The sequence below is a fragment of the Macaca mulatta genome, chromosome 11 (genome assembly GCF_049350105.2).
Source record: "Macaca mulatta isolate MMU2019108-1 chromosome 11, T2T-MMU8v2.0, whole genome shotgun sequence".
Lineage (NCBI taxonomy): Eukaryota > Metazoa > Chordata > Mammalia > Primates > Cercopithecidae > Macaca > Macaca mulatta.
Genome location: NC_133416.1, coordinates 71,380,965 through 71,407,477, shown reverse-complemented (window position 1 = coordinate 71,407,477; position 26,513 = coordinate 71,380,965). Strand labels below are relative to the sequence as shown.

Below are 26,513 nucleotides of genomic sequence, written 5' to 3'. Positions count from 1 at the left end.
AGAGACAGACGTTATTCAAATATATCCATGAATATATAATCACAGACTCCATATAGAGAGTCTCCAATATCACTTTCAGTGGTGGATTAGGGATTAAAGAGTGGGGTAGAACCAAGACTCAGATAGGCAGGGCTATTAAGGAGCTAGTGCCGTAATCTAGGTAAGAAATGATATGGGCCAGAGGGAAGCACTCCTTGATCCCCAAATGAGACTAGTCCTCCTTTATAGAGCTCCCTTAACTTCCTGTACATTTCTTTCATAGCTCTTGTCTCAGTTTATAATTATGCATTTGCTTATTTGATCATTTGATGTTTGTTCTCCAACTAGACTGTATGTTCCATGAGGGCAGGTCTCATGTCTGTGTTGTTCTCCCTTGCATCCCCAACACCTAGCACGGTGTCTGATGCATATTTGTTGAATAAATAAATGAAGAAAAGAAGAAAAGGATGTAAAGAGGAGTTTGGAATTCTTGAGAGGAATGAAATATTTCTAAGCCTTCTATTTATCCATCCCACAGAAGGAATCTTAGTTTAATTTGGGCATAAGCCTAAATTCTCCAGAGAATCTCTCACCTCAACTCTGGGGGGCGTATTTCTACATTCTTGAAAGGAAGTAGGGTTGTTGATCTGATTGATTTTGCAAATCAAGTATGCAATTTTTTGTAGTAGTATTCTGTAGGCCAACCAGGGATAATGGCTTGCCTTTGAATCCCAGCTACTCAGGAGGCAGAGGTGGGAGAGTCGCTTGAGGCCAAGAGTTCCATACCAGCCTGGGCAACAAGCGAGACCCTGTCTCTACAAAAATAAAAAATCAAAAATTACCTGGGTGTGGTGGCACATACCTGTAGTCCTAGCTACTGGGGAGATTGAGGTGAAAGGACTGGTTGAGCTCAGGAATTTGAGACCAGCCTGGGCAATATAGTGAGACCTCATCTCTACAAAAAATTAAAAACATAAAATTAGCCAGCATGGTAGCTTGTGCCTGTAGTCCCAGCTACACAGAAAGCAGAGGTGAGAGGAATGGCTTGTGCCCAGGAGTTGGAGGCTGCACAGAGCCTTGACCACAGCACTGCCACCTGGGTGATAGCATGAGACCTTGTCTCGAAAAAAAGAAAAAAAATTATTGTATAAGTACCTAAAGGGAACCAAGGGAAATTATCATTTTCTGACTTGGTTTATGACATTGCATTGATTATTCTTGAAAATTCTAGTTACAGAAGCTTATTCTGGAGTATACAAATACCGCTACAGCACTTTTATATGAGATACTTCTTGTCTTTCAGCAGGTACAATTTTTAAAAATTATATTTTAAAATATTTTATGTAACCATAAATTATGTGACTATTATGATATATGTATATTATGCAATTACGTTATATGATTAATAATATACCAAAAATGCTTGTATTTGAGATGGTCCCCAAAACTGGTTGACTTCAATGATATGACCTTTGCTCTTAAGTGCTCATCTAGTTTATTTTCCAAAACTGATTTTAAAGATTCGATTAATCAGGATAAAAACGTATTTAAGAATGAGTATCCTTTTATATACAACTTGAACTTTATGAATATAACTTGTTTATTTCCTTGAGTCTTTTAGGGAAATCTCGGATTGGGATCCACAAAGTTTGCTATTAGCTGGATGATGTCCTTTCTACAAAGCTGTCCTCCCATCGTAAGTATCTAGAAGTCAAAACGAAATCACCCCTCAAGCCTAATTAAGCAGATACTCTTGTGCTTAATTAATAAAACACACATTTTTCCCTGTGATGTAATCAAGTTTATCAACCAGAAGCAAAGTGTAAATTTGACAGTTTATTATTTAATTGATAAATTGTTTTTACATTTGGGACCTGAATGTTTAAGGCACTGAAATTGTATCTTAAATGGGAACGTTATTTCATGAAAAACTCTAAGATATATGTGGAAAACAGAATATTAAATTATTAGCTGAATAATTAGGTAAAAAGATAAATTCTTACCTTAAATAGTGAGCGTGAATCTAACACTTGGGATCACTTGTGTGCTCTGTCCCACAGACACCATCCTAGTTCCTATTATCACCATTTCTTTCCTTGATACTACAATCACATCTCAATGGTCTGTCCCTGTCTTCCCACCAGATTACAGGCTGAGGGATCTATTTGAAATAAAAATCTGATTGTCGTCCCTTGCTTCAAATCTCTCAATAACTCTTCCTTCTTAATAAAAACTAAACTCCTTAACATGGCCTACAGGGCCTGCGTGCTATGGCCGACAGCCTCCTCTGGTCCCTCAGCCTCCCTGCTGTGTGGGTCTCTTGCTCACCATCTCTCTCCCCACCACCGCCCGGCTCCCCACAGCTGCATCACAGGACCTGTACCATTGCATCTGTCTCTCCATTGGAAATGCTTTTCCCTCCCTTTTTCACCTGGTCAACTTCTACTCATCCCTCAGGCCTCAAGGCCCCTTCCTGGGGTGGGGCAGTGGAGGATGCTTCTCTGTCCCCCTTGACAGGGGAGATTCCCTCATTAGAGGCACAAATAGTGCATGGCATGGTGTCCTCTTCCTCTGCTTTATAGGTCTCGTCACTGTTGCAGTTTACATTTGTTTGTGTTATTATTTGCTTCTGCCGTGTCACAGCCATTAGCGCCCACTCATATTCTGTCTCTCTCTCCTTCTGGGCACATGGTGGGACTGCACTTCCCTCTCCATGTGAAATCGGGGGGTGGGGGGCGGTCTCTGTTGCTGCTTTGGCTAATGAAATGTGAGCAGAACTGGCTTCTGTCACTTCTGGGCAGAAGCTTTAAGAGCCAGTGTGTGCCACCTGGCATTCTCTTTTCCTTTGGCATAGCACCCACAAGGTGGCTGCTTTGCCCACTGATGGCCAAGAGTAACTACAGTGAGCAGAGCCCTGCAGACCCCTCTGGGACTGAGTCATCAACCTTTGCTGTTTCAAGCAAAGCGTTGGTCTTTTGGGAGGTTTGTTACCACAGCATAATCTAGTCCATCATGACTGATACACTCTCTTTCTCTTCCAACAGACTGCCAGTGCTGTGAGGGTAAAAGCTCTGTCTGTTGTGCTAGGCACACCATAAATGTTCAGTAAAATATCTGCTGAATTAATTCTAGTAAAGGCTTTATCCCTTAATCTCTTCTTACCTCCTCAAACTTATGCACTCAGTCAACAAACACTTAATTGGAAATCTCTTCAAAAGAGTAATCTAAACTAAATTTCCATTGCTAATGGGCACGAAGCAATATGTTCTCTTTTTTTTTTTTTGAGACAGAGTCTCGCTCTGTTGCCCAGGCTGGAGTGCAGTAGTGCTGCGATCTCAGCTCACTGCAACCTCCACCTCCCAGATTCAAGCAATTCTCCTGCCTCAGCCTCCCAAGTAGCTGGGATTACAGGTGCCTGCCACCATGCCTGGCTAAGTTTTGTATTTTTTAGTACAGACGGGGTTTCACCATGTTGCCCAGGCTGGTCTGGAACTCCTGACCTCAGGTGATCACCCACCTTGGCCTCCCAAATTGCTATTACAGGCATGAGCCACTGCGCCCGGCCTGTTCTCTTTCCATATATGGACATGCATCTGTTGGACCGTCAGTGGTCCCCTGCCGTTTCTCTAGAGTGATGTTGGGTCTGTCCTACGGGATCTAGACTCTCTTGTCAGATCCTTATGACATATGTTTACACAAAGCTGGCTGGGGTCAGAGGGTACATTTGTCAGTAGAACAGCCAGCTGCCTTCTACGGAGGTTGAGCCCATGAACTGGTCTTCCTCAGTAGCACACAGGCCCCAACCAATCTCAGACCACTTCACAGAATGTTTGAAAGTTACAGACATTCACAGCAATGGCAGCTCATATGTGCAAGATGCAAGACCCCTTTGTTTTCTGTGTGGTGGTTGCAGACCCTATTACATGAACTGGTGTGTGGAAATCTGGGTTTTACAGGCTCCATGTAACAGGGAAGTTTCTTTTTATTTATTTATTTAGTTTTATTTTTTTACTTTTATTTCCCGTGTAAGCCTTCCTGCATGGTATTTATTTATTTATTTGTTTATTTATTGGAGATGGAGTCTCGCTTTGTCACCCAGGCTGGAGTGCAGTGGCGAGATCTCGGCTCACTGCAACCTCTACCTCCTGGGTTCAAGTGATCCTCCTGCCTCAGGCTCCCAAGTAGCTAGGATTACAGGCACGCACCACCACACCTGGCTAATTTTTGTATTTTTAGTACAGATGGGGTTTCACCATGTTGGTCAGGCTGATCTCGAACTCCTGACCTCGTGATCTACCCACCTCAGTCTCCCAAAGTGCTAGAATTACAGGCGAGAGCCACCACGCCCAGCTTCCTCCTATACTTTTTATTTGACACTGAACAACATTTCGATGAGTAACATTGCAACAGTGGTGTTAGGGTAGTGAGGGCTTCAGTCTAGATTTGTAGTTGAAGCTCCAGCTAAAATAGTTGCTTTTGTGGGTGGCACTCAGCCTACATGTAACTGTATTTTCCTTGTCTAGATTACTTTTGTGGCCAGTATTGTGAAACAAGTAGTGAGGGGGCTTTCAGCTTCATTTCAGCTGCTAACTCCCTGCCAAGCAGTTCTGTTGTACCAGCAATTTTACATCCTCAAGAGCTGTCTGCAGCACAGCAGGACTCTAGCTGAGTATATTAAGAATAACTACAGAGAAGAATTCAGGTAAGAAAAAAAGTCTGAATCTAATCTGCAGTAAGATTTCACTCATTTCTGAGTTCATGCAAACCTGCATCGTGGTCCAATACTTAGAAGATTAGGTATTTGTGAGGGATTATTATTATCATCATTTTGAGATGGAGTCTCGCTCTGTCACCCAGGCTGGAATACAGTGGCGCAATCTCGGCTCACTGCAACCTCTGCCTCCCAGGTTCAAGCAATTCTCCTGCCTCAGCCTCCTGAGTAGCTGGGATTACAGGCACCCGCCACCACACCTGGCTAATTTTTTTGTATTTTTAGTAGAATAGAGGGTTTCACCATGTTGATCAGGCTGGTCTCGAACTCCTGACCTGATGACCCGCCCGCCTCAGCCTCCCAAAGTGCTGGGATTACAGGCGTGAGCCACCGCACCCGGCCTATTTTTGTTTTTAATAATATTTAACTCTGATCTGTGAAAACTGTAGGATTTTGGGGACCTCTAAGAACCATTGCCATTTGAAGTATATTCCCAGGCCAGAAAAGACTAGTGAAACATCAAACTCTCTTTGAAGAACAGTTTGTCACTCATTGTCTTTATTGTAGTTGCATCTCACAGAAGTAGTACTAATTTTAACCTGCTTTGAGTAATTAAGAGTAAATAAACTTGGTTGAGTGCAGTGGCTCAGGCCTGTAATCCTAGCACTGTGGGAGGCGGAGGCGGGCGGATTACTTGAGGTCAGGAGTTTGAGACCAGGCTGACCAACATGGTGAAACCCCGTCTCTACTAAAAATACAAAAATAAGCTGAGCATGATGGTGCACGCCTGTAATCCCAGCTACTTGGGAGGCTGAGGCAGGAGAATCACTTGAACCCAGGAGGCAGAGGTTGCAGTGAGCTGAGATCATGTCAACGCACTCCAGTCTGGGCAATAGAGGGAGACTCCGCCTCAAACAAAAAAAAAAAAAAAAAAAGGTAATAAACTTCACTGAAGAGGATAATAAATTATGGATTGTGACTTACAATTGAGTTATTGGACAGAAGCAATTGATAAAGGAGTAACAATTAATCAGCATGGTTATCAGGGGTTTTGTTTTTTTCACTTACCCCCTCTCAGTAACAGAACAGTAAGAAAGAGCAGTAACCAGCATTGGCTTCATCTGCCAGCCTGTTCTCCTGCACCTCAGGGGTTCCATTTCTATTTATAGGCTGCCAAAGCCAAGTGCACTTAGCAGTGCAGCCCTGCGTAGCACCTATTAAGGAGAAAACCTAGGTTGTCTCTGACTTAAGATGAAAAGAGTGCAGCAGACATAACTTTGTCATTTGTTTGGATGAAGATATAAAAGGATGTGGAGACATGAATTATGGCCTTAGATTGCCTTTTTAAAAAAAACTTCAGTCCAATTTATAGACTTTTTTGTTTTTGGAGACAAGGTCTCATTCTGTCGTTCAGGCTGGAGTGTAGTGCTGTGATCTCGGCTCATCACAATCTCCGCCTCCTGGGCTCAAGCGATCCCCCCTCCCACTTCAGCCTCCCGAGTAGTTGGGACTACAGGCATGCACCACCCCGCCCAGCTAATTTTTGTATTTTAGTAGAGATGGAGTTTCGTCATGTTGGCCAGGCTGGTCTTGAACTCCTGGCCTCAAGTGATCCACCTGCCTTGGCCTCCCAAAGTGCTAGGATTACAGATGTAAGCCACCACACTCAGCCATGGACTTTTTGTCTTCCGTGAGGTGTTCCATTCTGACTCCCATAAAAGGGATTTGTTTGGCTCTGAGTTGGTCCAAACAATCCAATTCCCATCTCTTCCCTCCTGCACCTCCTCACTTAAAAAAAAAAAAATATATATATATATATATATATATATATATATATATGTAAATTTCACATAATATGAAATTTACCATTTTAAAATATACAATTCAGTAGTTTTTAATATAATTTACCATATTTTGCAACCATCATAACTGTTTAATTGCACACCATTTTCATCACCTCAAAAGAAATTCAGTACCCATTAAGCAATCATACTACATTTTCTCCTCCTCCCAACCCCTGGAAACCACTAATTTATTTTCTGTTGTGATGGATTTGCCTATTCTGGACATTCTATATAAATGGATCATATAATATGTGGTCTTTTGTGTCTGACTTCTTTCACTGAGCTTGTTTTCAAGGCTCATCCACATTGTAGCACACAACTCAATTTTTTAAAACTTAGATACGAACATCTGAAAATCAGGACAGCTGGCAAAGTGGCGTCACACTTGTAGATGACAACAGTTAGGCAGAACTCCTGCAGCTACCCCCTTAGGTGCATCATGTACTGTTTAGTTTGCCACCATCTCCTCTCTCTCATGCTTACTCTTACCCCCTAAATTACATTACTGGTAGCCATTTAGGTTTGGATTCTTGTTTTAAACTAGTGTTTTCAACTCACATTGCATAGGAAATACCTGAGTAACTACAGGTTGAGCATCCCTAAACCAAAAATCCAAAATTTGCAATGTTCCAAAATCTGAAATCATTTGAACACCAACATGATGCTCAAAGTAAATGCTCATTGTAGCACTTCAGATTTTACATGTTCATATTAGGGATGCTCAACCATTAAGTATAATGCAGATACTCCAAAATTTGAAAAAATCTGAAATCCAAAACACATCTGATTGCAATCATTTTGGATAAGAGATATTCAACCTATTAAAAAAAAATACTGATAACCAGGTGTCACATGTAGAAATTCTGTTTCCATTTGTCTGGGATGGTACCAGGGCCACGGGATTTTAAAGATAAAGCTCTCCAGGTGATTCCAGTGTGCACTCAGGGTTGAGACCCATTCTTTTAAGTCATCCAAGGCGATGATTGAAGGCCTTCTCATTTTTGCCTCTTCCTCTGGCCATTCCTAGGCTTTTATTGAGGCCGTGGGGATGAGCTCTACTCTTCCTTCTTGACTTGGCCCTAGTAGTCACCACAGCTCGACCCTTTCATTTCAACTCCTCACTGTGCATTGCCTGATAAACCAAGAAGCAGGAGCCTCTGCTCATACTGTGGTGAGGACAGTCCACATGTCAGAGATTTTCTAGGTCACAAATGAGGGAGATTGGAGGGCTGAAAATGCTGCCCAAGTCTTGTGGCTTAGACTCCCACACCCAACAACCCTAGCCAGTGAGTGTGAATGTACCCATGCGACCAATGTGAAAATTCTTGGTTTTAAAGCTCTCTATTTTGTTTCTTTTTATGATTTGCAGGTACTTTATTCACATGCCAGCCTTGCAGAAAAGGCTCCCATTGTGTTACCCCATTACTCAACATACCACTCAACTTTTTCATGAAGTTCTGAAATTGGTTGAATAGAAACAATGTACACAATGTTAATAAGAGTATAAAATGTTAATCAAGAGTCAACTTGATATTCACGAGAAACACTTTTTGATTTGTTTAATATCTGGCTATCTCTGAGTCCTATAAACAAAGATTTTAATTGAATGTTCCATCAATACCTCTCTATGAGAAGTTTAAAATTTTTAAAAATAAATTTGCTTTATTATAAGTGTGCAAAGATCATTATACCATTGGGCAAAAGAGCCATTTCTCTATTAGAGTAGTTCTTCAAACTCACTCTTGCCACAAAATAAACCACTATCCATCAAGACACAGGAAAAAGGAATGCAGGGATTTAGGAATGCTACACTTGCTTCTCTTCAACCTTAGCAGCAAAAGCAAGAAAGTTCTCAAAATGCTCCTAACAATAGTTCTGTTGCCTTAAGCAATAGGATGCTGGGGAGTGTGAGGGCCTGAGGCACGGGCATTCAAGTTCTTCTCAAGGTGTTTTATCTTCTCAGCTCGGGCACAGTGTCTTTGGTGAAACCATGCCAGGGACAGGAGCATGCTCTTCACCCGATTCTGTACACAGAGCCACCCAAAAACCATGATTTCGACTAGGTTCTTGGAGCCCACTATGTCTACCACCAGCAGGGCTTGGTGCATCCACGCCATTTCTAGAATTACAGCTTTGTCTGGGCCTAGGGTCACTCACCCAAGATCTCGTCCGCCAGCCACTCCTCCAGGTAGAACACCAAAGGGTCTCTCAGTTTCTGCACCAGAAACCACCAGGGCTGGATGCCAGAGTTTTAAAATCTGCTACAAAGAAACCTACATCCACTCTTGCATACATAAAATGGTGCTAAACATTAGTGTTTCTCAAGAAAAAAAGTTTCTAAGACAAAAATCTATCAAGGGAACAGAAGCCTATGAAGAGTGAATACAGAAAATATAATCTGGTGAGTTTCTCTGGTGTAATAATGGTGGATGGCGTGAAGCCATGAAATATCCTGAGATAAACTGTTGTGGGGAGTATAAGCTACAGAGTGATTATATGAGAAATGCCGAGCAATAGGATGACACCCTCCTCCTTCACCTGTACAAATTCTAGTGACAAAAGTATTCCTGGAAGAATGAGCAGAACACAGGCATAGCTGTATAGAATGTCACTTCCTCTTTTATCATAGGTAAAGAAGCTTGGACTTCAACAAAATTAAGTGCGTGGTGCCACTCTGTTTCAGGCATGTGTAGGCTAATTTGTGTAGTCCCATAGAGTCTCTATGAAAGACAAATTTTCCATGAGCAGTTATGGCTCTCCCACAACTATTTAAAAACTTGTCTTTACTATATTTTATGCCATAAACTAATTTAATTCCACAAATACTTAACTTTGGCATCACTGTGAGGTGTTGAATTTGGACTTCTAAGAACATAGAAACTGGACTCTCCATTCAACTTATTATGACTTGAGGCAGGATCAGAGAAAAATCAACTTCCAAAGAAAGAGTTCCTAAGCCAGATTTGCCTGTGTTGGGCAGTGGAGATAATTACTAGGACATTTTATTCCTGGTTCTGACAAAGCCAAATGACCAGCTATTTGACTTCAAGCAAGTCAGGCCCCCTTTCCAGGCCATATCTGTTTCTTCCTGGGCTTCCTCTGCTATGTGGAAGGGTGGGGCCGATGTTCTCAAGTTCCCTTCCAGCTCTAACATTCTCTGCCTGTGACAAGACATTTCATACTCTGAAATGGAGTAGTGTGTTTCTCTGCTATCTCAGCTCAGTGGATGATTTCGCACTAACTTCAAGTAATCCTGAAAGTTTCCCTTTCAGCTGTCACCAGCCATCACCCCATAAAGTGTCCAGGCCTTTTCCTTCATTAACCAATGAAGAGTCCAAGTTTTCTACCCTCCATTTTGGGGGCAGAAAGAGGAGCAAAATGGTGTTTTTGAGTGTCCTGGCTGTTAGATGGGGGATTATTTTCAAGAGATGGTCAATCAAAGGAATATGAAAAGATTCTTGGAACACAGGCAAGAATCACCTCAAACTGGACAAAGAATGTACTGGTGAACCCACAGGATGACAACGAGAGGATCAATTCAGTTCTGCCTCAGCTTCTAAGCGGTGCCCTGGATCTGGGCTAGTAGCTGTGCAGGCTCTGGTGAGGGCTTGGGGTGTCTCTCCCATGTGATTTCTGCCTCCTCTCCCACTCGTCTCTTTGCCCCGGGATCTTACTTTATTTAATCTCTGGGAGCAAAAGCTCTGTCAAAATATATCCGGATCTTTTCATGTTGGGCTAAAGTCAGTGGTTTTTTGGAGAGCTAATAGTTGAACATTTGTCACCCTGATTTTCTTCAGTCTACTCTGTATAACTCTTGTCTATTCATTTGCACAGTCTGGGACCAGAAACTAGTAATTTGAAGGATTAGCCAACCACTATTCTTTTCTGTTGTGTGCTTTTTGTTTGCATTGTTGTCAAAGGCAAGAAAAATCACAGAATGATCCATCTCTATTAGTGCTCAGATACATTTAACATTTTAACTAAATATTGACCTCACCTACAAAATAATTATTTTTCAAGAAATCTGATTGTAGACAAATTTGACTATGAAGATCACATAAATAACTTTTTAAGAATTCAAAGGCTTGCCAAAAAGACAAGTACACATGGACAGTTTTCAAGCCAGGGTCGAGATTCTAAACCCTTTGGCCACCTTTATAATACAAGCATTGACATTTACCACCCCTATCTACTCCCACAGTCATCAGCTCTACCATTTAAAAATATAGGTAGGCCAGGCACTGTGGCTCATGCCTGTAATCCTAGCACTTTGGGAGGCTGAAGTTAGTGGATCACAAGGTCAGGATTTCGAGACCAGCCTTGCCAGCAATGGTGAAACCCCATCTCTACTAAAAATACAAAAATCAGCCGGGTGTGGTAGCGTGTGCCTGTAGTCCCAGCTACTCAGGAGGCTGAGGCTGAAGAATCAATTGAACCTGGGAGGCGGAGGTTGCAGTGAGCCAAGATCGCACCACTGTACTCCAGCCTGGGTGACAGAGCAAGACTCCGCCTCAAAATAAATAAATAAATAAATAAATAAATAAATAAATAAATAAAATATATATGTAAATAGGCTGGGCACAGTGGGTCACGCCTGCAATGCCAACACTTTGGGAGGCCAAGGTAGGTGGATAGCCTGAGCAATGGAGTTCAAGACCACAATGGACAACATGGTGAAACCCTGTCTCTACTAAAATAAAAAATTAGCCGGGTGTGGTGGCATAAACCTGTAGTCCCAGCTAATCGGGGTAGGCTGAGGCACGAGACTCACTTGAACCCAGGAGGCGGAGGTTGCAATGAGCCAAGATAGTGCCATTGCACTCCAGCTTGGGCTACAGAGTGAGACTCCATCTCAAAAAATGAATTAAAAAAAATAAAAATATAAAATAATTTAAAAAATATATGTAAATAATATATAGAGATTATATGTAATTATATATACTTATAATTTTAAAATTTCATCTATATATAATAGGGGGTAAGAACACTGGTTTTGAGGCCAAAATGGTTTAAATTCCAGTTCTGCACTAGTTTTGGACCTTAGGAAGTTACTAATATTTGCAAGCTGCAGTTAAAGCAAAGACAATATAACCTATTGCATAGGGTGTTAGGAGATTTAAATGAAAACATAAATGCTTTAGCACACAGCATGGTGTCTAACTTGCAGTAAGGACTTGGGGTATATATTGTTAAACCTAACAAAGCTAGGTGAGTATTGCCTTATTTTTTTAAACCAATCTGAGGACCAGCCACTATACTCATAGAACCCCTGATCTATAGAGCACTGGAGAACAGATTCATTTAAAAAAAATTTTTTTTTTTTTTGAGACTGAGTTTCGCTCTTGTTGCCCAGGTTGGAGTGCAATGGCGCGACCTCGGCTCACTGCAAACTCCGCCTCCCAGGTTCAAGCAATTCTGCTGCCTCATCCTCCCAAGTAGCTGGGATTATAGGCGCCCACCACCATGCCTGGCAATTTTTTTGTATTTTTAGTAGAGATGGGGTTTCACCATGTTGGCCAGGTTGGTCTTGAACTCCTGACCTCAGGTGATCCACCGACCTCAGCCTCCCAAAGTGCTGGGATTACAGGTGTGAGCCACCGCGCCTGGCCTGACAAGTGACTATTTTCACTGCTTACCACCGGGAAAGAGTGTTGGCTCTAATTGGCGCCATCAATGGAAAATCTATATGGAAAATACTCTTTCCAACGGTAGACAGAAAGCTTTTTAGTTCCTAAACTTTTTTCAGCCTTTGACTTGAACAGGTAATTACTAAGTGACCAAACTGAAATAGCCATTCTTTACTTACAGAGTTCCAAACGGATTCACAGGTAGTGTTAGAGAAGATAAGAATTTCTTTTCTTTTCTTTTTTTTTTTTTTGAGTTTCGCTCTTGTCCCCCAGGTTAGAGTGCAATGGTGCAATCTTGGCTCACTGCAACCTCCACCTCCCGGGCTCAAGTGATTCTCCTGCCTCAACCTCCCAAGTAGCTGGGATTACAGGCACGTGCCACCATGCCCAGCTAATTTTTGTGTTTTTAGTATAGATGGTTTCATTATGTTGGCCAGGCTGGTCTCGAACTCCTGACGTCAAGTGATCTGCCCGCTTTGGCCTCCCAAAGTGCTAGGATTACAGGCATGAGACACCGCACCTGGCCAACTTTCTTGATTTTTACTGAAATCTAGATATTCTAGCTACTGTTTAAAGAGGGAAAAGCCTGAAGTTCTTACAACTGATAGCGTATTTTACATAATTTCATATTGAATCTAACTCACTGGTGGTAACACTTTTAATTTTGTATGGAAATGCTTGAGAGGACATTAATAAATATGCTATAAGGCAGCTGATAAGCATACTGAAAGCTTGTTGGCTGCTAAGCTTCAATCCGTGCCATTATATTTTTTCTGAGGCTAGAACCACTTGTTTTATATTTAACATATTTGCAAATTAGAGAGGTTCAGTGATAAATATGGAAGAGAAGCTGAAAATTCTTGATGAGATAAATTTGATGTTTTTTTTTTCTTGAGATGGGGTCTTGCTATATTGGCCAGGCTGCAGTGCAACAGCTACTCATAGGTGAGATCACAGCACACCACAGCCTCAAACTCCTGGGCTCAGGCAATCCTCCTGCCTCGGCCTCTCGAGTAGCTGAGACTACAGGAACATGCCAGCATGCCAGGTTCATGGTGGGAATTTTTGAACAACGCTTGATAGTGTTAAATTACTATCTGATTGCTCTTTGTTCACTGGATTTGCTTCTAAAATGCAGTACAGGCTGGGCATGGTGGCTCACGCCTGTAATCCCAACACTTTGGGAGGCCGAGGTGGGCAGATCACTAGAGGTCAGGAGTTTGAGCCCAGTGTGGCCAGTATGGTGAAGCCCTGTCTCTACTAAAAATACAAAAATTAGCTGGGTGTGGTGGCAGCACCTGTAATCCCGGCTACTTGGGAGGCTGAGGCAGGAGAATCACTTGACCCAGGAGGCAGAGGTTGCAGTGAGCTGAGATTACACCACTGCACTCCAGCCTAGGCAACAGAGCGAGACTTCATCTCAAAAAATAAATAAAAAATAAAATAAAATAAATGCAGTACAGGCTTGTAAGGTCAACTTGAATTTGGGTATCGATAGTAGGGAGACAGCCATTCTCCATGTAGTCAGACTAAGCACTTCTCTGTATTTCCGTGCCTTGTGAATCTGAAGCTTTTGTCATTTTGGGGAAGGCAACATGATTCCTTGGCTAGAAATCTGGGTAGTGTTACTTTTGGGATAAGATGCTATGTCAGACCTTGTTCTTACTTGTCATCAGACTTTTGGCGGGTTATTTTAAATCTTCCAGCACCTTTATTTTGTAAACTATAAGATAGTAAGAAGCCTACCTTAAGGGTTTTTGTGAATATTAATTAATTCGTACATAAACATCTAATTCTATGGTTACTATATATTAGGATGACTCATACAGCATTGTCATTTTCAAGTCCAAAAATGTTGGGATCTGCAATTCCGTATGGTTCAAATAAACAGCAAGCCCTCAATAAACGGTAGCTATTATCTTAACAGAAACACTCACTTGCTTAGTGACCTTGTACTTTAAATATACAGTATATAGTTTATTCTCATTTCCCAAGTAGTTTGACACTTTGTTACAGCATGGCTTATTCTTGCACAGATTTGCATAAACCATACATCAAGTCATAGAGTTCACTTACAAATTATTGTGTGGTTATAACATACCTAAACATGTTCAGAATGGAATTAATTTTCTTGATTGCCTTATGTGACAGTAAAAGTCTGTTCTTCCACTAGTCTCTCCATCTAAGTGAATGGCACTCCATTCACTCTACTACTCAAAAGAGAAACCTGAGAGATCTGTTTCCTCCCTTCTCTTTATTCCGCAAATGTAACCCATCAGTGCTTACTGGCAGTTTCTTCAAGATATATTCCTGATCTACTGACTTCTCATAATTATGGCTATTACCCTAGTTTGAATCTCCAGCACCTACTGTAATAGCCTATTTAGTCACTTTTGACCCCTACAATCCATTTTCTAAAGGGACAGTTGTCTTTTGAACATGGAAATCAATATAACTTCTGAGGTAATGAATTTAAATCTTTTTTTTTTTTTTTCTTTTAGAGTCAGAGTTTCACTCTTATTGCCCAGGCTGGAGTGCAATGGTGCGATCTCGGCTCACTGCAACCTCCACCTCCTGAGTTCAAGCGATTCTCCTGTCTCAGCCTCTCGAGTAACTGGGATTACAGGCACCTGCCACCATGCCCAGCTAATTTTTGTATTTTTAGTAGAGACGGGGTTTCACCATGTTGGCCAGGCTGGTCTCGAACTCCTGACCTCAGGTAATCCGCCGTCCTTGACCTTCCAAAGTGCTGGGATTACAGGCATGAGCCACCGCACCTGGCCAATGAATTTAAATCTTTGCACTGCTTTCCATTATCCAGGAGTAAATCCCACGTCCTTACCACGGCCTTCAAGGCCCTCAATGACCTGACCCATGATTATCTCTGTGACCTAATCCAAATCATTCTCCTCCTCATTTGCTACTCCCCAAACACATTGGCCTTTGTGCTATTCCTTCAAATAAACACCCCAAGCTCTTTCAGGCCCTGGAAATTTGTACTAGTAAATATTTTATTCCTGATCTTCAGCTGTCACTTCAAAGAGCTTCTTTGATCACTCTACAGTAGCATCCCACCCACCTACATTACCTTTTAACGTTTTTTGTTTACTTGCTTATTCTTTGCAATGTGAGAATTTCAGGATGTAAGCTCCATGAGGGTTTGACCCTTCTTTGTCTTGTTCAATACTTTTTTTTTTTTTTTTTTGAGACGGAGTCTCGCTCTGTCGCCCAGGCTGGAGTGCAGTGGCCGGATCTCAGCTCACTGCAAGCTCCGCCTCCCAGGTTTACGCCATTCTCCTGCCTCAGCCTCCCGAGTAGCTGGGACTACAGGCGCCCACCACTTCGCCTGGCTACTTTTTTGTATTTTTTAGTAGAGACGGGGTTTCACCGTGTTAGCCAGGATGGTCTCGATCTCCTGACCTCGTGATCCGCCCGTCTCGGCCTCCCAAAGTGCTGGGATTACAGGCTTGAGCCACCGCGCCAGGCCTTGTTCAATACTTTATCCTCAGTAACCGGAATGGTGCCTGGCACAAAGTGTTTCATCTACGCTGAAGCAATAAATGGACTAATAAAACACAAATTAGATGAGGATTAATTACTGGCTTAAGATTTCAGTATGGTTTTGTTTTCTCTGTTTGTTTGTTTGTTTGTTTGAGATGGAGTCTCACTCTGTTGCCTAGGCTGGAGTGCAGTGGTGTGATCTCAGCTTACTGAAACCTCTGCCTCCCAGGTTCAAGCAATTCTCCTGCCTCAGCCTCCCGAGTAGCTGAGATTACAGGTGCTCACCACCATGCCTGGCTAATATTCTTTTTGTATTTTTAGTAGTGACAGGGTTTCACCATGTTGGCCAGGCTGGTCTCGAACTCCTGACCTCAAGTGATCTGCCTGTCTCGGCCTCCCAAAGTGCTGGGATTACAGGTGTGAGCCACCACACCCAGCATCAGTATGGTTTTAAAAAAAGTCAAAGTCATAGCTGATCTCCAAACATGTTCCAAACAATACCATCCCTCACTATATTTGCATATTACTCCTCCCATCAAGAGGTGAACTTTGCCCAGGTGCAGTGGCTCACGCCTATAATCCTAGCACTTTGGGAGGCTGAGATGGGCAGATCACCTGAGATCAGGAGTTTGGGATCACCTGAGCAACATGGCAAAACCCTGTCTCTACTAAAAATACAAAAATTAGCCGGGCACGGTGGCACACGCCTGTAGTCCCAACTACTTAGGAGGCTGAAGCAAGAGAATCGCTTGAACCTGGGAGGCGGAGGTTGCACTGAGCCAAGATCATGCCTCTGCACTCCAGCCTGGGGCGACAGGAATGAAACCCTGTCTCAAAAAGGTGAAGTTTGTGTCCCTTCTGCTCTCATCTGGACTGCTGTCATCTGGGCTGAGACTGTGATATTCTGACCAGAAGAATGTGGAGGAAGTAAAGTTCTAGGATTTCTGCCCCAGACTTTAAGATGGTCTGGGTCTGGCAGCTTCTGTTTCCAAGCCACCATGTAGAGAGGCCTTGGAGGATGACATCATAGGCATGGAGAAACCACACAGAAGAGCACCAGCTGCCCTTTCCCAGCAAACATGTGGGAAACCCAAGTGAGACCTGTAGAAGAACTGCCCATCCCATCCACAGAATTGTGAGATACAATAAAGGGTTGTATTAAGCCTCTTAAGTTTTGTAGTTTTGCATTTTGACAATATAAAACAGTCAATATTTTCATTTATTATTAAACAAAATTATGCATTATACCAATGTTTGGGTAATTCGAAGTTACTATTTTTTTTTTTTTTTTTGAGACAGGGTCTTGCTTTCTCACGCAGGCTAGAGTGCATGGAGTGCAGTGGTACGATCTCAGCTCACTGCAGCCTCGACTTTCTGGGCTAAAGCAATCCTCCCATCTCAGCCCCTTGAGTAGCTAGGACTACAGGCATGTGCCACCATGCCCAGGTAATTTTTGTTTTTTTTGGTTTTTTTGTAGAGACAGGGTTTCACCATGTTGCCCAGGCTGGTCTTGAACTCCTGGAATCAAGTGATCTGCCCACCTCAGCTTCCCAAAGTCCTGGGATTTCAAGTGTGAGCTGCTGCTCTTGGCTGGTAATTCCAAATTAAATAATGCACCAACATCAGGTCATTCTAAACAATCCAAGTGTTTTTACTTGTCTATATGCTCTTCCAGATCTTTTTTCCTATATCACTAAAATCAGAATATAGATTTTTTTCCTCTTGTCACTTTGAATGGATTTGATAATATTCCACAGTTTTCTAGTTCCTTAGAAATGGGATTTAGTGAGCTATGATGGTGCCATTGCACTCTATCCTGGGAGACAGATTGATACCCTGTCTAACCAACCAACCAAATAACAGCAACAACAAAAATGTGTTTACATACAGCAGGGTCCATGTCATTCTTGTCCCTTCCTGGGGAGAGGCCCTGGGAATCATACAGCACAAACAATAGTTGGGCACATAAGAAAATCAAGCATTGGGCCAGGTGAGGTGGCTCACCCTGTAATCCCAGCACTTTGGGAGGTTGAGGCGGGCAGATCACTTGAGGTCAGGAGTTTGAGACCAGCCTGGCCAACATGGTGAAACCCCGTCTCTACTAAAATACAAAAATTAGCCGGGTGTGGCAGTGCGTGCCTGTAATCGGAGCTACTCGGGAGGCTGAGACAGGAGAATCACTTGAACCCGGAAGGCGGAGGTTGCAGTGAGCCAAGGTCATGCCACTGTACTCCAGCCTGGGTGACAAAGTGAGACTCTGTCTCAAAAAAAAAAAAAAAAAGACAATCAAGCATTAATGGAATATGACGTACACCAGCTCGTCTGGGATTGTTCCATCCCTCATCTCTTCCTTCTTCCAGCCAGCCCCTAGAAGGGACTGGGGGAAAGTTTTATAAAGCTGGGAAAAGACAAGGTCTTTGGAGGTTTATTGGTTATACATTGTAGAGATTTCCAGGCATGAGTAGACCTTGGGTGGAAGAGTTTTTTCTTTTTTTTTTTTCCATTTTATTTTTTCTGGTCTTTTTCTTTTTTGTTGCCATCTACTTAGAAGGTGATTTTGACTCTGGAGACTCTGGTGACTTTGACTTTGGAATTACTGGCTGGGCACAGTGGCTCACACTTGTAATCCCAGCACTTTGGGAAGCCGGGGCAGGTGGATTGCTTGAATTCAGGAGCTCAAGACCAGCCTGGGCAACATGGTGAAGCCCTGGAGAGCTAAGGACTACGGGCTAAGCAAGAGAAAAGAATGCAAGATCTCCTTAATATTTGCCCCAAGATTCTGAAAGAGGCAAAGAGGACCTTTAAGTTTCCTTCTAGGTGGTCCACTCCTTTGAAGGCCCCAGGATGGGTGTGGGGTTTCAGGACAGAAGGTATGCCTATACATAAAGATGTTAGATTTGGCCGAAGCACGAATCCTCTTCCCTTCTCTTTCCTCTTTCTATATCTGATGGTGATGGGGACAGAGTAGCAGTGACAGTGACTGTGAATATGGGATTTTTCATTTGTTTTGCCAACAAGGAGGGTGGGGTGGAGGAAGGAGGGTGTAAATCAAGCGACATAGGGCTACTCTCAATACTATTTCAAGTAAGATTTATATGGGTTTTGGTGGGTTGTCCTGCAACATCTGCCATCGTTTACAACTTTGTTTCTACGGGAAATTATTCTGTCTTCCACACAGCTGACCTACAAAATGAATTCGGAAAGGATATAAAGGAGTAGTTATTTTACTTCTATTAGCAACTATCACCACCAGAGGGCATAGTTGGATTACGAAGAGAAAGAAAGGCAAAACTGGTCTAACCTATGGAATATTGATTTTTTTTTTAACTGTGAAAAACGCATATTGAGATGTACCCTCTTAACAAAATTTTAAATGTACATGATTGTTAAGTATATGCACATTGTTGTACAGCATATCTCTAGAAATGTCTCATCTAGCATGACTGAAATCCTATACCCATCAAATTGCAACTAATTTTCCCCTCTCCAAAAACACCATTCTAGTTTGTATGAGTTTGACTCCTTTAGATGCCTCATGTAAGAAGAATCAGGCAGTGTTGTTGTTAGTGTTGTTTTTGAGATGGGCTTATTTCACTTAGCATAATGCCTTCCAAACTCTTCTTGCAGCATATGACAGGATTTCCTTCTCTTTTTAAGACCTTCATTTGTAGGTCAGTTATGTGGAAGACAGAATAATTTCCCCATAGAAACAATGTTATAAATAATGGCAGATCTTGCAGGACAGCTCTGCTGAATAATATTCCATTGTGTGTATATATCACATTTTCTTTATCCATTCATCCACTGATGGACATTCAGTTTTTTTCTACCTCTTGGCTATTGTAAATAACACAGCAATGAATATGGGAGTATGAATATCTTTTCAAGATCCCGTTTTCAATTATTTTGGATAAATACCAGAAGTGGTATTGCTAGATCATACAACAGTTCAATTTTTAATTTTTTGGAGAAACTTTCGTACTGTTTTCCATATGGCTGTAGCATTTTACATTCCCACCAACAGTATACACATGTTCAAATTTCTCCATATCCTCAACACTTATGTAGTTTTGGTAATGGCCATACTAACAAGTGTGAGGTGATATCTCACTGTAGTTTTGACTTTCATTTCCCTGATGATTAGTGACACTGGGCATCGTGTGTGTGTGTGTGTGCGTGTGTGTGTGTATTTGAGACAGAGTCTTGCTTTGTCACCCATGCTGGAGTATGGCCTACTGCAGTCTTGATCTCCTGAGCTCAAGCAATCCACCTCAGCCTCCCGAGTAGCTGGACTACATGTGTGTGCCACCACAACCTAATTTTTAAAAAGTTTTTGTTTTGTAGAGACAAGGCCTCACTATGTTGCCCAGGCTGGTCTTGAACTTCTGGGCTCAAGCGATCTGCCTGCCTCAGCCTCCCAAGTGTTGGGATTACAGGCATGAGCCACCATGACTGGCTCTGGGTATCTTTTTATAAACCTGTTGGCTATTTGTAAGTCTGCTTTGGAGGAATGTCTATTCAGGGTCTTTGCCCATTTTCGAATCAGGTTATTTGTATTTTTGCTATTAAATTAAATGAGTTTCTTATATATTTTGGATATTAACCCCTTATCATATATATGGTTTGCAAACATTTTCTCTCATTCCATAGGTTGCCTTTTCACTCTGTTGGTTATTTCTTTTGCTGCATGGAAGCTGTTTAGTTTGATGTAGTCTCATGTGTCTATTCTTCCTTTTATTACTTATGCTTTTGGTATTGTATCAGCACTGATTCTTATACTTTAAAAATTCCTGCAGGCCGGGCGTGGTGGCTCATGCCTGCAATCCCAGCACTTTGGGAGGCTGAGGTGGCAGGATCACTTGAGCCCAGGAGTCTGAGACCAGCCTGTGCATCATAGTGAGACCCCACTTCTATACAACAACAAAAAAAATAAATAAATAAAAATTTCTGCAAACCTTCAAAATTAAATCATTTTTGCTGTCCTGCTTCTATAATACATACTAACATAAATGTACATGTAAGAAAACTTGTATTCTTATAAAATCAACAAATTTATAATCTAAAAGTTTATTAAATTAATGCAAATTAATATCACTATGAGGCATGATGTTTTCCTGAAAATACGTTTCTTTTTGCAAAGTGAGTATAGTAAAATGCTACAATATACTCTCGAATTCAGCATCCTTCTGTGATCATGTTCCACTTTTCTCTTTCTGAAACACTACAAGTCTTTATTTACAGGCCATGCATCTTTTTGTCTTTCACTTGGCTTGAACATTTCACTATGGAAAAGTCTACCTCTGTTCTCTCTTTGGCCAGGGACAAAGTTCTCCCATTTAGGGACAAACATTGGATCAATGTAAATAATGCAAACACAGGCACTTTAAATCACAAGCATTTTATTGAAATGAAAATAAAACTTTAAATTATCCAATAAACCCCACAGACTTTCTCTTTTTTAAAAATTATTATTTATTTAAAAAATAAATAGAGACGAGGTCTCACTATGTTGCCCAGGCTGGTGTTGAACTTCTGAGCTCACGCGATCCACCCGCCTCAGCCTCCTAAAGTGCTGGGATTACAGGTGTGAGCCACCATTCCCAGCCACCTCACAGACTTTCAAGTTGAAATCTAGGCCAAGCATGGTGGCTCACACTTGTAATCCCAGCACTTTGGGAGGCTGAGGTGGGCGGATCACTTGAGCCAGAAGTTTGAGACCAGCCTAGACAACTTGGCAAAACCCAAGAAAACAAAAAACAAAAATGCCAGATATGGTGGAGTATGTCTGTAGTCCCAGCTACTTGGGTTGGGGGCTGAGGAGGGAGGATCACTTGAGCCTGGGAGGTAGAGGCTGCAGTGAGCCATGTTTGTGCCACTGCACTCCAGCCTGGGTGAACAGAACAAGACCTTATCTCAACAACAACAACAACAATGAAAAAAAACAAAAAAGAAAAAGAAAATCTACAGACCCCAATTTGACCTCGCTAATAGAGGATAAGGGGCTCGAAGTGTTGTAGGTATGTTGACCTGACAGCATGGTTTGCCTGTGTGGGCCCTGGCTTACGTCGCTTTTCCCTAGCACCCACTTTCACTTTCAAAAGTGTCCTCATTTGGACACAAAGACATACAGAGTGATATAATGGACTTTGGGGATGGGGTGGGGGGTAGTTGGATGGGGGGATGGATAAAAGACTACATATTGAGTACAGTGTACACTGTCTGGGGGACAGGTGCACTAAAATCTCAAAATTCACCACTAAGGAACTCATCCATGTAACCAAAAACCACCTGTGCCCCCCAAATTATTGAAATTTTAAAATGTATCCTCATGTGGACAATAAAATATAAGGTTATACACCCTGGTTACAGCCATCCTGGCCTAGGGTTTTAAGATCAGTAAAGACCTGTGCCTTAACAGTAGGAGTTAGGAAATAAAGGGGTCAATGTCATTTACAGAACTTTCAGAGACTTCTCTCAGGAAGCATATCTAGTCCAATATGAGTGAAGCTTTGAGGGCCCAACTGAACTTCATCTTGTTCAGATCTCCTTTTGTGACTCAGACCTCAATAGTTCCCCTACTCCCACACCCCTGAAACACCACCTCAAAACACAGGCTATAAGAAAGGAAACAAAGAGAAAGATTTCATCACAATTAGGATCCCCTGAGATACGAGAGCATATAAGGTCATTTTAGGATAGGAAGCTTCTCAAAGAGTCAAATTTACTGAGAAAAGCTGGAAGACAGGACAGCAGTTTTGCAATCACATGACATAATTTGGCTGACGTTGTGAATAGGGATTGCTACACAACAAAATGATTCCTCAATGACAAGTCTCAAGATGAAATCCAGTTGCCAACGTGACTTCAAATGGTTTGGTGTTAACAATGATGAAAAGATGGAATGAAATAATGATTTTTAAGGAGATTGAGAAATATTTCTCTAATAAAGTGTTTTGAGAGAAAGTGTATGTTCGTGTGTGTGTGTGTGTTGGACCATATCCAAGAACAAAAGTGGCATACAAACTGAAATATGCTGAGATTGGTTTGTTGCAGCAAAAAAGATCATCTTGGCAATCTCAAGTCCTTATTCCTTCAGAGGATGACTATTATTAGCACTATTTAATATCTATGAAGCCCCAGCTGGGGCAACTTGTCATAATGGGCAGGGAAGGAAGAGAGGAAAATGTATCATTTGTCCCAGGCATGAGCACTCGGTGTGGGGAAAAGGTCTTTTAAGATATTTTAAGTTATCTGTCAGAAGGTTTAGGAGGTTTCATATGATTTTCAGAGATCTCTCTGCCCCAGAGAGAAAGAGATTCAATAAGCATCTATTCTGACTTTGTTCGACGCTTAGGATATAGAAAAATAAATAAAACTGGGTCTCTGTTGTCAAGAATTTACGTTCCAGTAAGTTAAGTTTTCTAAATTATTTGAATACAACCTTTAAAATCTTTGCCATATCATCTGTATAATAGTACTCAATACAGATTTATTCAGTGTTTTTCTCAATATTTTCCTAATATTACTCAATAATTTCCCAATATTTGTACCTACCTTAGCCTTGTCCTAAAGAATACCTGGGAAATCACAGATTTGGTGTTCTAGGTATAAAGTTTTAAATTACTTGTGTGTGTGTGTGTTTTTTTTTTTTTGTTTTTGAGGCAGAGTCTTGCTTTGTCACCCAGACTGGAGTACAGTGACACAATCTCAGCTCACTGCAAACTCTGCCTCCTGGGTTCAAGCGATTCTCATGCCTCAGCCTCCCGAGTAGCTGGGATTACAGGCGTGTGCGACCACACCTGGCTAACTTTTGTATTTTGAGTAGAGATGGGGTTTCACCATGTTGGCCAGGCTGGTCTCAAACTCCTGACCTCAAGTGATCCGCCTGCCTCAGCCTCTCAAAGTGCTGGGATTATACGGTGAGCTACCATGCCGGGCCCATTTTTTTTCTTTTCTTTTTCTTTTCTTTTCTTTTTCTTTTTAGACAGCATCTCACTCTGTTGCCCAGGCTGGAGTACAGTGGCACAATCTCAGCTTACTGCAGCCTCAATTTTTGGGGCTCCAGCAATCCTCCCTACTTAACCTCCTGAGTAGCTGGGACTACAGGCACATGCCACTATGCTTGGTTAATTGAAAAAAAATTTTTTTTTGTAGAGATAAAGTATCACTATATTGCCCAGGCTGGTCTTGAACTCCTGGGCTCAAGCGATGCTCCTGCCTCAGCCTCCTAAAAGTGTTGGGATTACAGGTGTTAGCTACCATGCCTGGCCGTATGGGCATATTTGTAATGTACTTTAAAAAATAAACATACAACATTTTAAAAAAATTTTTTATTTTATTTTTTGAGACAGAGTCTTGCTCTGTCACCCAGGCTGGAGTGCAGTGGCATGATCTCGGCTTACTGCAAGTTCCGCCTCCCCGGTTCACACCATTCTCCTGCCTCAGCCTCCTGAGTAGCTGGGACTACAGGCGCCCACCACCACACCTGGCTAACTTTTTGTATTTTTAGTAGAGACAGCGTTTCACCGTGTTAGCCAGGATGGTCTCAATCTCCTGACCTCATGATCCACCCACCTCGGCCTCCCAAAGTGCTGGGATTATAGGCGTGAGTCACTGCGCCTGGCCTACAAAATTTTTAAAAATGTCTCTTCCTTGGATTGCCTAAAGTCATCTTTGTAGTACTCTATGGGAATGACCATAATAAGGAATGCTCAAAGAAGACATCATACAAGGGACTGAGTAGCTTTACCTGTAGGTAAATGTGGGTAATCCTGACTGAGTACATCAAGGAGGCCTATTTAGAAGAGTTGGCATTTGAGGAGGTTTAAAAACATATCTAAGCCTGTAATATTTCAAAGAACTAAAGGAACATGACAAAATGAGAAGATTTGACAAAGCTTGGTGGTGAGTTCACAGATGTCGCTTTTCTCCTTTGTATGCTTGAAATATTTCACAATAGCAATAATAAAGTATCTCTAGGATTTGGAGAAGAGGAAAGCATTCTAAGTGAAAGAGAAGGCCGGGCACGGTGGCTCACGCCTGTAATCCCAGCACTCTGGGAGGCCAAGGCGGGTGGATCATGAGGTCAAGAGTTCGAGAACAGCCTGACCAACATGGTGAAACCCCGTTTCTACTAAAAATACAAAAATTAGCTGGGCATGGTAGCGTGCACCTGTAATCCCAGCTACTCAGGTGACTGAGGCAGGAGAATAGCTTGAACCTGGGAGGTAGAGGTTGCAGTGAGCCAAGATCACGCCATTGCATTCCAGCATGGGCGTGATCCAGAGTGAGACTCTGTCTCAGAAAAAAAAAAAAAAAAAGAAGAGAAAGTATGAGTGCCAGGCATGGTGGCTCACGCCTGTAATCCCGGTACTTTGGGAGTTCTAGGAGGGCAAATTGCTTGAGCTCAGGAGTTGGAGACCAGCCTGGGCATCAAAGTGAGACCCCATCTCCACAAAAATACAGAAATTATCCAGGCATGGTGACACATAACTGTGGTCCCAGCTACTTGGGAGGCTGAGGTATGAGGATGGTTTGAGCCTGGGAAGCAGAGATTGCAGTGAGCCGAGATTGCACTACTGCACTCCAGCCAGGGCAACAAAACTAGATCTTGTTACAGAATCCCGAAATTCAGGGCTGGGTGTCTGGTCCTATTGAAGGTGAGTGCTGGAAAATGAGGCTGGAAAGGTAAGATAAAGTCAGATCATGCAGGACCTAAGTGGTCCTAACTAATTGAGAGGGTTGTGGTGGTGGGGAATCCCTGTACATTTCTGATGAGTAAGAGCAGTAAATTATAAATTATAAATAGAACTCTAGGAGAAATTTACAGGAAGTTGAAAGGATCCTATTAATAATGATTCAGGTGAAAATGCTGATCTCCCTATACCCCCTAACATCCTGATTTCTTCCCTTGTTCTGCTTGCTTTCATTCTGCTTTTATTTAAAACAAAACAGAACAAAACCCCTGGAACCATACATTTCCACAGGGAAGTCACAATTTCTCCTTCTCACTCCAGATTCTTTGTAGTCTCATCCAACTATATTGTAGACAAAGGGTTGGTAAACCTTTCCTGTAACGGGCCAGATAGTAAATATTTTAGATTTTACAGGCCATACAGACTCTGTTGCAGGTACTCAACTCTGTCACTGAAGCAAGAAAAGCAGGCACAGAAAATACACAACGAATGGGCATGGCTGTATTCCAACAAAACTTTACAGACACTGTTAGATTTCAGATAACTTTAATGTGTCATAAAATATTTTTCTTTCATTTCTTTCAACAATTAAAACATGTAAAAAGCATTCTTAGTTTTCAAGCTATATAAAAACAAGCTGAAGACTATGGAAATGCAAAACAAAACCACAGTGAGACACACCTTCTCATTCCCTACGATGGCGATATAAAAAAGATGGATAAGTGTTAGCAAGAATATGGAGAATGAGAACCTTCATACATTACTCCTGGGAATGTAAAAATGCCACAGTTGCCTTGGAAAAGTTTGGTAGCTCCTCAGTTAAACACAGTTACCATATGCTCAGGCAATTCCACTTCTAGGTATGTATCAAGAGAAATGAAACCACGCCAACACAAAAACTTGTATAGGATGTTCATAGCACATTATTCACAATAGCCAAAAAGTGGAAACAACCACATGTCCACCAATTGATGGGTGAATAAACAAAATGTGGCCTAGCCATATCATGGAATATTATTTGGCAATAAAAAGGAATGAAGCATCCTAGCGAGAGCAATTAGACAAGAGAAAGAAATAAAGGGCACCTAAATCAATAAAGAGGGAGTCAAACTGTTGCTGTTTGCCAATGATATAATCATATGCCTAGAAAACCCCA

General features: G+C 41.9%; 1 protein-coding gene across 3 annotated transcripts in view; it reads left to right on the top strand.

Moving 5' to 3' along the window:
• Positions 1-15,741, top strand: part of C11H12orf56 (chromosome 11 C12orf56 homolog) — a 122,472-nt gene extending 106,731 nt beyond the window's left edge. Inside the window, exons 10-13 of one of the 3 annotated variants that reach the window (XM_077953043.1) lie at positions 1,211-1,285; positions 1,601-1,675; positions 4,503-4,681; positions 14,663-15,741. In XM_077953043.1, the coding sequence (XP_077809169.1) occupies positions 1,211-1,285; positions 1,601-1,675; positions 4,503-4,681; positions 14,663-15,032 (699 nt within the window). In that variant the 3' untranslated portion in view covers positions 15,033-15,741. 3 annotated transcript variants of the gene reach the window in all.
• Positions 15,742-26,513: the final 10,772 nt, after the last annotated feature.